Source organism: Arachis stenosperma, chromosome 7 (genome assembly GCF_014773155.1).
Source record: "Arachis stenosperma cultivar V10309 chromosome 7, arast.V10309.gnm1.PFL2, whole genome shotgun sequence".
Lineage (NCBI taxonomy): Eukaryota > Viridiplantae > Streptophyta > Magnoliopsida > Fabales > Fabaceae > Arachis > Arachis stenosperma.
The window spans coordinates 9,876,042-9,891,699 of NC_080383.1; the positions used below are offsets into that span (position 1 = coordinate 9,876,042).

General features: G+C 35.7%; 2 protein-coding genes across 3 annotated transcripts; both read left to right on the top strand.

The window, feature by feature from the left end:
- The first annotated feature begins 459 nt into the window (after positions 1 to 459).
- Positions 460 to 2,449, top strand: LOC130942134 (uncharacterized). 2 transcript variants are annotated; one of them, XR_009070817.1, is made up of 3 exons: positions 460 to 692; positions 1,556 to 1,752; positions 1,964 to 2,449. XR_009070817.1 is itself a non-coding variant. In XM_057870831.1 (3 exons), exons 1-3 carry the CDS (start codon positions 616 to 618, stop codon positions 1,965 to 1,967), a joined length of 309 nt encoding a protein of 102 aa, XP_057726814.1. In that variant the 5' UTR covers positions 496 to 615; the 3' UTR covers positions 1,968 to 2,449. The 2 variants fall into 2 exon arrangements, 1 of the variants encoding a protein (XP_057726814.1); XM_057870831.1 differs by having other exon boundaries at positions 496 to 692; positions 1,525 to 1,752.
- Positions 2,450 to 8,739: 6,290 nt separating this feature from the next.
- On the top strand, positions 8,740 to 10,410 carry LOC130939370 (uncharacterized). The gene has a single exon (XM_057867480.1). The coding sequence runs from the start codon at positions 8,740 to 8,742 to the stop codon at positions 10,408 to 10,410; it is 1,671 nt and encodes a 556-aa protein (XP_057723463.1).
- Positions 10,411 to 15,658: the final 5,248 nt, after the last annotated feature.

Genomic DNA, 15,658 nt, shown 5'->3' on the forward strand with positions numbered 1-15,658 from the left:
GTTTAACATAGATGAAAAGAATAATTTTAATTTTTTGTTTTTTTAATGTGTTTTTGTTTTGTTGTTTTAATTATTTGAAATTATAAAATTAGGATTAATTAAATTTTAAAATTTGATTAATTTAAAAGAGTATTTTTGTCTAATCAAATAAAGAAAAGATGTTTAAATCTTTTTATAAAATTAAATAAATAAATATTTTTTATTTTTATTTAATTAAAAGAGTCTTTTAGTAAAAGTGGTGATATACTATATATTTAAAAAAGAAAAACTTAAATATTGACGTGGAAAATAAATTCCACATGTTTTATTATTCTTTGTCCATATTTTAAACGTATCGGTACGTATAAATTTATCATCGTACCGTAGCAATCACTATTTTTAAAATCAATTTTAAATCCTAAACTCAATTAAATTATTTAGTTGCACAAAATTACTCTCTATGAAGTACGACGTAAATAATACAGATATTTTTTGCCTTCGTTCTTGTCCCAATCTAAAAACCAACAATTTCTTTTGCCTATTTTTATGATTCTGTGAATGCAACAATATTAAAGTGCCTCAATTTCTTTGATTATATCCAAATATAAAAACCATCACCCCACTCTTTTGTCTAAGATGGCTTCCACCCTAGTAGCAGTGATCAATGGCGATATTACACCGAATACCGATGTAGAGGAATTCGACGAATTAAAGTAAATACTTTTCTTTTGTCATGTATTTTCTTATTTTCCTCTAATTTCTTTGCACGCATAGGGTTCCTAATTTTTCCTCTCTGTACATAATTCTATTGATTTTCATGTTGAATTTAAAAAATAAAAAGCAATTTTGTTCCCCCTTTGCTAATTTTTGGGTGTATATAAGTTCTTATTTGATTTTATGGATGATTTTTGTTTTTTTTTTTTCAAGGAAAAAAATCTCTATTTATGGTTGCTCTTTTAATTTCAAATACTAATATTTTTATTTTTTTAAAAAATAATATTTTATGACGTGTTTAATTTGATTTATTTCCTTTACTATGTGATGTGAGGAACTATATATATATATATATATATATATATATATATATATATATATATATATATATATATATATATATTTTTTTTTTTTATTTCAGGTATTATATATTTTAATTTGCAATTTACATTTGAATAAATTTTGTATTTAACTAGATGCTTTTACATAATGTCTTGTTTCCATTACTTGCTCCAATCTGTGTTGGTTTTCTTTTTCATAGATTTATGGCTCGAATAAAGATATACGGGACCATTCATTTATTATGGTCATAGGTATACACGAAGAGACGCTCTTTTAACTAGACTCTCATATTGATTTGTTCATGATAAGGGATCGTAATCAAATGATGCAAGATACAATTAGTAAACGAATTCCATGATGGCTAATAAAAATTTAGTATATAAAAATCTGTTCGGCGAAATTAATTCCATAGTATTTGGAAACTACTAAAAAAAATAAACTATGCAGACTTTTAAGTTTTTGGCATAAACATCAAAAATATCTGAACAGTAATACCACACTGCACAACTCTGTTTTGAAGAGTTTGAAGCTTTGCAACATGGTTAACGCATACTACCATGATGAGAAAATTAAACCAAGCTACCAGCAGACCTTTCGGAATGGCCAATCGTGGATGCCAAGGGGATTCCTAACTGTGGTGGCAGTGATAACTCTACTGGATGGGTCCTTTCATGGGTGCAACTTGAGGATGAATTTAAGATCAACATATTTGGTGTGGTGAGTATATAATTAAACTTGTCAATGACATGTAGCTGCCTAACAAAATAAACTGTTATTTGGTATGTTATTAATTTCTTACATTACATCAATAATTGAGACGTGGTTAAGAATTATACATTTAGATGTATTTCATAATAATTATCAGTGTCTTATGAAACTCTTCCATAGATAAAATCATGAGCTTAAACTTATTACTGATTCATGCCAGCTAGATGATGCTATTGTGAGGGCAAAAGCAGCAGTGTCTTTGGTAACTTCTCCATTCAATAGATTGAGGAAGCACATTCTTGATGATGTTATGGACTGGCAAGCACGCCAGGCATGCCAAGCACCTCACCAAGAATCCTAAGATAAACTTGGTAGTGTCGAACAATGCTGATGTCCACTTAATTGCAACACTATTTTCATGCTTTTGCATCTCTTTTGCAATACCAGAGAACTTGTTGAGTGGTGTTGTTATTTAAAAAATCCCTGTCCTTTAACATTAATCTTTCTATCTTTTTGTGCCCATGGGCTTTTATTAAGTTGTTAGTGCGAAGCTGTTATATCCTTTAATTCTCTATATTTTGTGATGGACAGGAGCTTTAGTTTGGTAGTTTTTTTAATTTATTAATATTATTATTTATAATATTTTGTGAAATTCGTGACATTTGCTCATGCTGTTGATTAGAAAACAATCATTAATATTATATTTTATGGGAGCCTTTGATATTTGCTTGTGATATGCAAAATTTATTGTTAGGCATATTTGTTTGTTAATAATTAGCTTTTTAGCAAATTATCCGCTCAGGATATAGGATAGTATTTGCTTTGTTTCTTTGCATATTTAGACAAAAAAAACTTTTTAGTGAAGTCCTTTATTTTTTAATGGAAGGAATTAGATATGGTACCTGAATTTATACCATGATACATAAAAAAAATTATGCATTTATATAATACATTAAAGGATAAAGTATATTTTTTGTCACTAAAGTTTGACAAAAGTTTTAAAAATATCCTTAAATTTTATTTTATTTTAATTTTGTCTCAAAAATTTTCGATTTACATTAAATATATTCCTTACGGCTAATTTTTCAAAAAATTTAAGACCAATTCAACAACAACTTCATAAGAATAACCCTAAACACAAGAAAATCAAGCATAATTTTTATACATTATTGTTAGATTGATCTTAAATTTTTTGAAAATTTAGCCGTCGAGAGTATATTTGATGCAAATCGAAAACTTTTTGGATAAAATTGAAACAAAATAAAACTTAGGGATATTTTTAAAACTACTTTACCCTACATTAAATTATCCTAGGAGAAGAAGTACATATTAAAATGAGTTTACGAAGGAAAATGATCCAATCAAATATTACCTAATATATTGAACTCTTCTAAAATGTCGTCCGATAAGATTTGTGGCATCTAGTGTTACAATTCTACCGAAATTATAGAAAATATAGAGTATGTCTATTCTTTTTAAATAGGGAATTCGGATGGTGTGTAGGAAGCTATTCTCTTGGTCGATAAACAAAATATTCCTCAGAAAATTAAATTTTGTAATAAGCCATGAAGCTCCAAGCTCAGTTACGCCATTACAACAAATTCTTAACAAAGAAAAAAAGGCAAGATCAGTTGCACACGGTTGCTTCAGTTGCACAAGGTGGGTCTCCTGGAGGAGCAACTAATGTAGATCCATGGACATTTGATATAGTATTTGTTGCTGCCGTTGCATCACAACCTACATCCTCAGCAGCCCTTGCCTTTAGTGTATTTCTATAACCCAATCATGGGAAACAACAAATCTTGCATCGTTCTCTATGCCTCTGGCGGAAACCCCCCTAAACCTCCCTAAACCAATCCATAAGGCATCCATGGCGACTAGCTCGAATTGAATCCCAATCTGTAGAAAATGAATTATACATCCCTTCTTTTGCATCATTTCTCTACCGGCACAGAACAAGTGATTCAGGCAATTTTGGTATGTGACAATGAACGAGAACTCAAACTATGTGCTCGCATGGTATCTAGAGATTCCATTCTCATGTATGAGCACCTAAAAGCTAATGGATCATCGAAAAACAAAACATTCCAACAATATTGTAGATTAAGATACCTAGCTACAACATAAATAGTATAAAGTGTCTCTTTTGTTGAATCAACCATCATTGAAGCTACCTTTTTAGTAGTGGTCTGAATAATAAGAATACCTCAAGTGTGAAAACTTCTGCCGCAGACTTTTCCAATGGTTCAAATGTTGTTTGCATAACCGGCATTTCTTTGATATGGACTTAAAGTCAGCCTGTTGTTCTCTAAAGCGCATATGCTCTATACACAGCGATGCCATACACTATTTCGTTACACACAATTTCTTCTACTGCATATTCATCGTTGTCCTCAAATTCATCATCTTTCTTGTCAACATTGTCATCTTCAAAAATTATATCATTCAAAAATAAAACCTCCTCTTCTTCTTCATAGTTGAAATCCTCACTACTATCCATATATAAGGTACAAAGTATAAACAACTTGATAGTAAATAAAGGGCTGAAATTGATGGTTGAAACAGAGAATATCCAGCATAAACAAATCCATTATCATTAGAGTACAATAAAGAATACAAAAAATAATAATCTGGTAATTTAAATAAAAGTTTCAATTGCAAAATAAAATATGTAGCACTTCATTATTATAAGGGAAGCAACATCACATTAAACCAAATTAAATACATTATAAAATATCATTTTTTAAAAAAATAAAAAAATATTAGCATTTGAAATTAAAAGAGCAACTATGAACAGAGATTATGTTTTTTTTCTTAGAAGAAAAAGAAAATAAAAATCATCCATAAAATCAAATCAGCAATTTATATACACAAAAATTAGTAGAAGAGAGAATACAAGCTTTCATTTTCAACATGAAAAACAACAGAATCATGTCCAGAAAGGAAAAATTAAGAACCCTTCCTATCTGTGCAAAGAAATTAGAGGAGAATAAGACAATACATGATAAAAGGAAAGTGGAAGTGCCTACTTTGATTCGTCGCATTCCTCTACACCGGTGTAATATCGCCACCGACCAATGCTACCTAGGGTGGAAGCCGTCTTAGATAGAAGAGTGGGGTGATAGCTCTCATATTTAGGTATAATCAAAGAAACTGAGGCATTCTAACATCGTTGTATTCACATAATCATAAAAATAAGCAAAAGAAATTGTTGGTTTTTGAATTGGAGCAAGAACGAGGGCAAAAAATGTCTGTATTTTTTATGTCATGATTCATAGAGTGATTTCGTTCCACTACTAGATGATTTAATTGAGTTTGAGGTTTAAAATTGATTTTAAAAACTATCGTTACTCATTGATAAATACAACAAAATAAATTGCAATAAATACTTTGCCTCGAAAAATTATTAGCTATGCATGTGTTGTGTACGACTATATATGAGGTTGTGGCTTTTTCCTTTCTTTTTTTCAGTTTTTATATTACTATTTTCTTCAGCAACAATGCTAGGGAACCAACTCTATATAAGCCAAGAATCAGCCAACTAGTAAATCAGAGGCATTGGTGACTTTAACGGGATGTTGCTACTGATAGACACACGGATGTTTCTTTTTCTTGTAAATTGGATGGTTTTGGATATGATTTCTATGTTTCATGTGTTACGCATTAATAAAATATAATTAATTATATGGAACTAACTAATGAACTGTTCCGTGATTCTCTCCTATCACTAGCGTATCTTCCCTTATGTTTTGAACGTGGTCAACAATAATTTAAAAAACAAATTAAATTATAAATTAATAAAATTAATTATAATTAATTATGTTGTTCCATTCTTGGCTGATTATTAGTTGGTTCCATATACTTTTCCTTTCTTCAGAGTCAAATTACTGGAAAAAAAATATGTTACTGTTTATTAATTTAACAAAATATAACTAAGTAAGATTATTAAATTAAATATGAGATCAAAAATAAATTTTAAATTTTTTGTTTGAATTAGATCAATTCATTTGATTCTAAAATACTTTTTCAATGATATCAATCCTATAATCAAAAACCTATTTAAACAAATTAAAAAAATGTACACTCAACATGTCCAACTCTCTTCATGAAATAATTGACATGGCCACTTGGGCTCTCATAAATTAAATTCTTTTAATTTCTTCTTTTTTTCAAATAATATTATCAAATGCAATTATGTATCATATACTTTTTAAATAAGACTAAATAAAAATACTATTTACACACCAAAATCAACTATTAAATTAGCTATCATGTATTTGGTTATAGATACATATATAATTTAATTTATTTTTAATATGTATGTTATATTTCAACGTGTATTTTATCATAATTCTGTTGTTAAACCATCTTCAATTTGCATCATATTGTCTGTTGCACTTGCCAACTCTTGAACTATAAAGCAGCTGATGTCAACAATGATTTCCTGCATGGTGACTTGGCTAAGGATGATTACATGCACCAACCAAGAGGGTATGAACAAGGTGATGCCACCATGGTTTCTATGCTGACCAAGACTCTATATGGCTTGGAGTAAGCTCCTCAGGCTTGGTATGTGAAGCTGATGGGAGCTTTCAAACGTTTAGGCTTCACCCCCACTAAATCTGACACTTTTCACTCGTCACAAAGATCACAACCTAGTTCAGATTTTATGCTCTTGTCTACGTCAATGACAATATCTTAACTGGTGATTCGAGCTCAGATATTGATCAAGTTATTCATCAGTTGAAACTCAACTTTGTTCTCAAAGATTTGGGAGAATTATATTTTTTTTATTGATGTGCAAGTGACAAAGACAACAAATGGAGATTTAACTCTAACTCAAACTAAGTATATTCAAGATATTCTAAAGAAAGCAGGGCTGAAAAGCTACAAACTTCGCAAAACTCCCTTGTCATCTACTCTAAAACTCATTGCAAATGGAGGTATTGCCTTTGATAATCCCTCTTTGTATAAAAGTGTGGTTGGTAGCTAGCAATACCTCACCATGACCAAGCGTGAAATTGCATACTCAGTTAATAGAGTGTGCCAATTTATAGAGTCACCATCAGAAGATCACCAGAAGGTGGTGAAGCGAATCCTTCAATACCTAAGTGGTATCCTTTATCATGGTTTACATTTCAAGAAAGGGAAGAATCTGCCTATCCTTGCCTATTTGCGATTCAGATTCGAGAAGTGACCCTGACTACCGAAAGTCTACTAGTGGTACCTGTGTCTTCCTTGGTCCCGATCCAGTTTCGTGGACCTCTAAGAAGCAAACTGTTGTAGCGTGCTCTAGTACTGAGGCAAAGTATCAATCCATGGCATTGGCAGTGGCTATATGATCTGAATAAGGAACCTGCTGGCTGAGCTAAAATGTCCCTTAAGTACAACTCCTTAGCTCTTTTGTGACAATCAAAGTGATGTATTATTAGCTGCTGACCGAATTCTTCATTCGAAATCATAGCACTTTGAGCTAAATCTCCATTTTGTCAGGAACTATGTAGAAAAATGCACCATTCAAGTCAGTCATATACCAGGCTCAACTTAAGTTGCGGATGTTCTTACTAAAGTCGTTCCTTCCTTATCGTTTCTTGACTACAAAGCCAAACTCAAGGTTGCAGCCTAACCAAAATTGAATTTGAGGGAAATGACAGTGTATATGAGTCCACAGTAGCTAATATAGATGAGAGTATAGCTTATACTAATTAGAGCATGTGATGGTTGTTAAGTTTGTTATGCTTAGTCAGCAACAGTTAGTTATGCTCAGTTGTTATATATAGTAATAGTGTAAATGTATTGTGTAAGTGATACAAAGAGGAAAGAAAAGGGATAAATAAGAAGGGAGAACCTGATGGGGCATGTGTATAATGTGAGTCTTCTCTTCTGACTTGATAACTTTTCTCTGTACTCTCTCTGTACTCTCTCTCCCTGAAAACTACACATTCTAATTCAGATCCCCCTTGCAGGTGAACTTGGGCTACATTCATTGATTCCTTCATTCCTTCCATCTAATTCCCTCATACTCTGATTACTTGGACTCATCTCTAATACTGCTATACTATACTTGTGCTGTTATACTACACTTGTACCACTTTCAATTTTTCATCAGAATCCTTTATAGCTTGCAATTGCTATCATTTGGTGCTTTCATTGAGTTCTAATGACAGAGAATACGCGTCTCCAGACATTGCAAGCTGCAATTTTTTGTTTAACCGAGCAATCGGATGGCTACATCGAGCAATTCACAGCTCTCACACAAAGAATTGGTTCGTTACAGGAGCAGTTCGCCTAACACTTGGCAGAATCCCCGAGACGCGGACCGTCCTCCCCTATCTTTGGCCACCCTCGGCAGATGAAAGTGGACTTCCCTCGTTTCTCTGGCGCGGAGGATGTCTCCCAATGGATCTATCACGTGGAACGCTTTTTCTGGATCTATGATATCCCAGAGGACCAACGATTGGATCTGGTGGCCGTCAATTTGGAGGGCCGGGCCCTTGCTTGGTTTCAGATGTGGGAGAGACTCGAACCTATGGCTGATTGGCTTGCCATCTCCACTGCCTTGCAAATGCAATTCGGGCCATCCCATTTTGAAAACCCCCGAGAAGAGCTACTGAAATTGAAACAATCCACCACGGTGAATGCTTACTTTGAATCCTTTAACGACCTAGCAGCCCGTGCATATGGCTTAGATGATGCTTTGCTTCTGGATTGCTTTGTGGGTGGTCTTCATCCAGAACTGAAACGGGAGGTGAAAGTCCGTTCACCGATCTCTTTGTTGCAAGCAGTTTCTCTTGCCAAATTGTTCGAGGAAAAGTTTCTGCCCCACACCCAACGCTGGCGTTCTGCCGTTGCTCAGACACAGCAACCGCCGACTCGACCTACCACCGCCCTAGCCCCAAACCACTCACTACCGTTTTCCCTACACAACCGCCGCCTCAAAACCCTCCACTGCTCCCCACCCCTCCAAAGCCTAACACAATGCGCAAATTAACCCCAATGGAGATACAGTTCCGGCGAGAAAAGGGCATCTATTTTACCTGTGACGAGCGCTATTCCCCTTCCCACAAATGTGCTTCCAAGCACTATTTTCTGATCCAAACTGTAGAGGAAGTCCCTACTGACCAGGACTCTGCAATTGAGATTCCCGAAGTGGACCAAATCCCGCTGGTACTAGCTGAGGACAGGGTTGAGCCACTCCACCTTTCGTACAATGCCATGGCTGGCATCCCTGCCCGACGGTCGATTAGGTTCCGAGGTCTGGTGCACGGCAGAGACATCCATGTACTCATGGATGGCGGCAGCTTGGATAACTTCATCCACCCGGCTTTGGTTCGACGCCTGGCAGTGCCCGTTCATCATTCCCCACGATTCAAGGTTGAGGTGGGTAATGGTGGTTTGCTCCAATGCGAGGGTGAGGTTCGTGATTTACCTGTTTCCATTCAGGATCATTTGCTCCTTATATCGGCTTTCGTACTTCCCATTGCTAGTGAGGAGCTGGTTTTAGGGGATATTTGGCTTGAGACACTGGACACCCATTTGGTGAATTACAGGGAAAAATTCATTACCTTCATGGTTGGGGCTGAAATGGTTACTTTGCAGGGTGAAAAAGATGCCAACCCAGCCCCGGCACAATTTCATCAGTTGCGGCGTTTGCACATAACAGATGAGATTATGGAAATGTATACACTTCAGCTCCAAGAACCGGTTACAGACACCCCTCCTCCTTTGGAATTACCTTCTGATTTGGCGCCCGACTTAGCTACTATATTGCGGGATTACTCAGTTGTTTTTCAGGTTCCAAAAGGATTGCCCCCGCCGAGAGTACATGATCACACCATTCCCTTGTTGCCCGGAACGTCGCCTATTAAGGTCCGCCCTTATCGATATCCTCATTGCCAAAAGGCTGAGATTGAGCGGATCGTCGCTGAGATGCTAGCCGAGGGCATCATACAGCCAAGCACTAGCCTCTTCTCTTCGCCCGTGCTGTTGGTGAAAAAGAAAGACGGTTCATGGCGGTTTTGCACTGATTATCGGGCCCTCAATCATGCCACCATCAAGGATTCCTTTCCTATGCCGACGGTGGACGAATTCGAGAATTGTTTGGTGCTCAGTTCTTCTAAACTCGATCTCCGCTCGGGGTACCATCAGATTCGTGTGTCACATCTGGTATATGTCTTACGCGTGCTCAAGCATCATTCCCTATTTGCCAAACTCTCTAAATGCTCTTTCAAAAAAACACAAGTTGAGTACCTGGGCCATGTGGTTTCACTTGAGGGGGTGAGAGTGGATGACTCAAAAATTGAAGTAATTCGTTGTTGGCCGACTTCAACCTTAGTAAAGCAACTCCGGGCGTTTTTGGGACTGGCGAGCTACTATCGAAAGTTCATATGCAATTTTGCCACTCTGGCAGCACCGCTCACTGACTTGTTGCGCAAAGAGGGGTTTGTGTGGTTGCCTTCAGCCTCGGATGCTTTTGTGACATTGAAGGAGGCTCTAACTCATGCACCAGTCCTGGCACTTCCCGACTTCTCCAAACCTTTTGTGCTTGATACAGATGCTTCGGGTACCGGTATTGGGGGGATTCTCATCCAAGCTGGACATCCCATCGCTTATTTTTCAAAGAAACTTTCCTGCACGGCTCAGAAGCAATCCGTCTATGCCCGGTAAATGCACGCAATCTTAGCAGCGGTGGCTAAGTTCCGCCACTACTTGCTGGGTCACAGGTTTGTGATAAGAATGGATCACAAGAACCTCAAGGAACTCCAAGCTCAGACCATTCAAACGCCAGAACAGCAGACTTGGTTGGCCAAACTCTTGGGTTATGACTTTGAGATAGAATATAAAAAGGGCTCGGATAATCAAGGTGCCGATGGGCTGTCTCGCCAATTTCTTGCTGTCACCTCACTCACTTGCGACATTCTCACGCAGCTATGGTCCGATCTTCAGCACTTCAACCCCTCGGATTTATTTTCTGAGGTGGATCTTCGGTCTGGCAATTTGCAGCACTGGCAGGGTCTTTGGTTTTGGAAGGACCGACTGATAATCCCTTCTACTTCGTCCCTCATCCCGAAGCTTCTTTATGAGTGCCATGACTCAACCATTGGTGGACATGGTGGTTATCAAAAGACATTGTGCCGATTGACTCCCCAATTTTTCTGGAAGGATATGGCTCGTATGGTCAAGGATTATGTGCGCCAGTGCTCTATTTGCCAATAGGCGAAGTACTCCACACTACCACCCGCCGGTCTCCTCCAACCTCTTCCGATCCCTACTGATGTTTGGCAGGATATTGCTATGGATTTTGTGACGGGGTTACCGGCTGACACAAGGGTATTCGGTCATCTTCGTGGTCGTGGACCGACTATCAAAGTTTGCCCATTTCCTACCACTAGCAGCTACTTTTACAGCCCCCCAAGTTGCTGAAACATTTATCAAACATGTAGTGAGTATTCATGGCATGCCACAGTCTATTGTGTCTGATCGCGATAAGGTATTCACAATCAAGTTTTGGGAGCAATGTTGTATGCGCCAAGGTATCACACTAGCGCGGAGCTCGGCTTACCACCCTCAGTCCGATGGCCAGACCGAGGTGCTTAACAGGTGTCTAGAGATGTACCTTCGTTGTTATACTCAAGACAACCCCAGGACTTGGTGTAAGATGCTTCCATGGGCGCATTTCAGTTATAATACTTCCTTTCATTCGGCAATCAGCATGTCTCCCTTTAAGGCCTTGTTTGGGCGGGATCCTCCGCCTCTACTCCGATATGTCGCCACCTCTACAGACGCTCCAGCTGTCCAGGAACAATTGCAACAGCGAGACTCCCTGATAACAACCTTGAAATTCCACTTGGGGAGAGCTCAGGCCCGGATGAAGGCCACGGCTGATGGCAAGCGCCGTGACCTGGAATTTCAGATTGGTGACCTTGTTTATGTCAAGCTCCAACCATACTGTCAACGTTCTGTGGCCTTTCGAAAGACCCAAAAGCTATCTATGCGCTACTTCAGACCTTTTCCCGTGGTGCAGCGTGTGGGTAAAGTCGCATACAAGCTGGAGCTTCCTTCCACTGCCAAAATACACCCCGTTTTCCATATTTCTCTCCTTAAGAAGTGTGTGGGCTGACCACCTTCGGTTACCCTACCGGAACCTCTAACCGTGGATGAGAACGGTTGCAAACTGCTGCCCCTCCGGGTGCTAGGCCATCGTATGATCAAAGTGAACGATACTTGGCAGGAACATGTGTTAATTCAATGGCAGAATCTGTCGCCGGAGGAGGCGACATGAGAAGGGTATGCGGACATGCAACAGCTTCACCCCTCCTTCGACCTTGAGGACAAGGTCAATCTCCGGGGCGGCGGTGTTGATACAAAGAGGAAAGAAAGGGGGTAAATAAGAAGGGAGAAAAGGCCCTGATGGGGCATGTGTGTAATGTGAGTCTTCTCTTCTGACTTGATAACTTTTCTCTGTACTTTCTTTGTACTCTCTCTCCCTGAAAACTACGCCAAGGCTACATTCATTGATTCCTTTATTCCTTCCATCTAATTCCCTCATACTCTGATTACTTGGACTCATCCCCAATACTGTTTTACTATACTTGTGCTGTTATACTACACTTGTACCACTTTCAATTTTTCATCAGAATCCTTTATAGCTTGCAATTGCTATCAGTAAACTGGTTCAACAACAGTTCATCATTTTCTCTCATTTTCTCTCTTCTCTTAACTCTCTATCAGATTTAAGATTGATACCTTTTAGAATTATTATTTCTGTATAATATAGCAATTAAACCACTGAAATAACACACAAAAAAAATTACTGTTTTAATAAAAAAAAAAGTGCCGTTTGGAGATTTTTTTAAAATGATAAAAATTTATTAGAAGTCAAAGTGTCTAAAATCTAAAATTATTTGAAAATCAATTTGAGTGTAATATAAAACCACCTAACACAAAAGGGACACATGAATAATGGATAAAAATTAAATACCCTTTTAGTATACATAACTTGGTACACTCAACAAGAAACCATTAACATACATGAAATAAGTTAATTCCATTCCAAGAAAGGATGAACTAACAGATGATGAAGCAAATATTAATGCATATCCATGGTTGCACCGCTGCGTTATTTAGATAAACACACTTAACCTCAAGCCAAACACAACATAAATTATTATTCATATAGATATAGATGATATACTTTTTTCCTTTAATTATAATGGTTGGAGAGCTATGCCTTGTGAAGATGATCACCAACTTCTATAGTACTCTTCTCTAAAAATTCCAAGAAGCCGTATGGAGTTTTAACATCCTCATTGATCTTCTCGTATTCAATAGTCCATTTAACACTGGCGCTTTCGTTGTTTGTCTCAGTCACTTAAACATTGCTCTTAAAGAGTTTGTAATTTTGACCAATATCTCCATTAAAGATGCTGTATTTAATCAACTTCTTCTTTTCATCGATGGCTTCAATTTTCTCTTTGAATGTAACTACCTTACCATCTATTAGTTTACACAATAAATTAGTTAATTAAGATAAATAACCATGGATAAGAGATATCTTACTTCAAAAAATAAGATTATAACCAAAATTGTATCATTTTAAGTTGAAAAAATATTATTAATTATTTATAAGAAAATTTTAATTATTTTAAATTGTAAAAGATTTTATAAAATTATATTGACTCTCTAAATATCAAAATATTAATAACAATCAATATTTTCATACAAATTTTAGTAATTTTATCATATAAAAATATTGTCTTTATGTAATCTATAAAAAAAAAACTCATCTTAAGAATCACTTTATAACTAAACTAAATTAAACTAGATATAAATAATCTCACATAATTAATTATATAAAAAATTATTAAAAAGACGAATTTCATCAATCTTTTAGCTTTTCTAGATGAATCTCTCATTTACAATTAAAATAATGCAAATATAATTTCTATTAGAATAATGCTAGGTAACCAATGACTTTTTTGAATAACATGAACAATTATCAATCAAATAAAAATATACTACACCTCCAAATTACCCACCTAAATCTTAATATTAGAATAACCATCCACACACCTAATAAAATAAACATTCGATATATTTATTGTTCACATTGTTACTTTCTATTAATGAAATAAGGCTTAATTACCTACTAGACAAGTCCAATTTTTAACCGAATCAGTGCAATGCCAGTCATCACCATCGTGCAAGTTGCCTCCATGCACTCTTTCACAAATGTTTTGGACAGTGTGGAATTCCTTTGCCAAAATGTGGGTCTTTGAACCCTTTCTAGCACTGAGTCAGTGAACGAAATGCCGAACTGACTCTGACTTGCCATGCTGAACATGGGTTAAATTGTATCGTTTTGTTCTGGTGCTTAAACAAGCGAAAACAAAAAGATAAAGAAGAGTTTATATGATATATATGCAAATCGTTTTATCTCCCCTCGTTCTCCAAAACGACCTCGTTTTTGTCTTGTTCAAGCACCAAAATAAACAACGTCATTTAGCCTGTGTCTAGCATGGCAAGTCAGAACTAGCTCAATATTCCATTCGTTGACTCAATGTCAGAAAGGATCCAAGGACCAATTAATATGATGCTTGGAGCTGGATTTCAGGAACAAATGTAGTGAATTTTGAATCTAAATGACTAAAATGGTGAAAGTTATGAAATTCAAAGACCACTATGAGATTTAACCTAGATATTACGCTTTGCAATTTTCTAGCTCCAATACAAAAGTTAACATGCAAAACATTTCAAGTTATTATTTACAGAGTTATGAAATTATTTCTTGTTCTACTCTATTTTATGCTAATTTTTTTTTAAAAAAATAGATTATACAAATCAAACTCTATTTTCTGTTATAAAAATTTCGGTATTAATTATGTTAGGAAATTATATATTTTTTTAGTATTATAATGGTTATAATATGATTATACAATTTTCTCAATATTTAAACAATTTTAGTAAAATTAAAGGCACACTTTTTATACATTTTTGTAGTATTTTTTGCTTTTATTTTTTTAAATTAAAAACTATTTTTAAATATTTAACTATTATTATTTTAATTTTAACCATACTTAAAAAGTGCTATTGAAGTTGTATGTGTAACCATCATAATAATAGTCACTATACTCACTAGAGCATGCACCGAATGTACAATTACCCTTGCCTACTTTAAGTTATAAAGAACAAGGTAAGCAACACTTGGAAAACGTGAATGAAATGAAATGAATTGGACAGGGAGTCTTGTGATCTGAGGGGTCGATATGGTTAGGGCATATGCAAGGGACTGATTCTTATTTGACACTGCCCGGTAAAATATAGTTACGAGAGTGACTAATAAATGATGCTGAATAAGTTGTTAAATATGAAAACATAATAATGACAAAGCAACTACCATTCACATACACGTTTGTGTTGGGAGATGGCCGGTGATTCATATTTTTCTCCTTAGTGTGCGATTGTAATAAAAGAAACGAACTATATAGTCCATTTTAGGAATACCCAAGCCATCTAAGCCTAATTGAGAGATAAAACATTAATTATTTTTTTTTAAAGTTAAGAGTGAGACTCGAATTCGCGACCTTTAGGTGAGTATGGGGAGACTATACCATTTGATCTATAGCTCATTAACATATTAAATAAGTTTATAATAACAGTTTAAGTAGCATCTATATTCTCATTAGTTAACTTTCAGTCATATTAAATAAAGGAAAAGTATAAGTAGATAATGAAAATATTAAATAATGTGAATAATGGATATATCGGATGTTCAATTCACTAGGTGTGTGAATGGTTGTTCTAATATTAAGATTTAGGTGAGTAATTTCGAATGTAGTATATTTTACTTGAATTGGACAAATTTTAAAGCATACTGTTTATGTTGTTCAAAAAATTCATTGGTCACCTAACATAA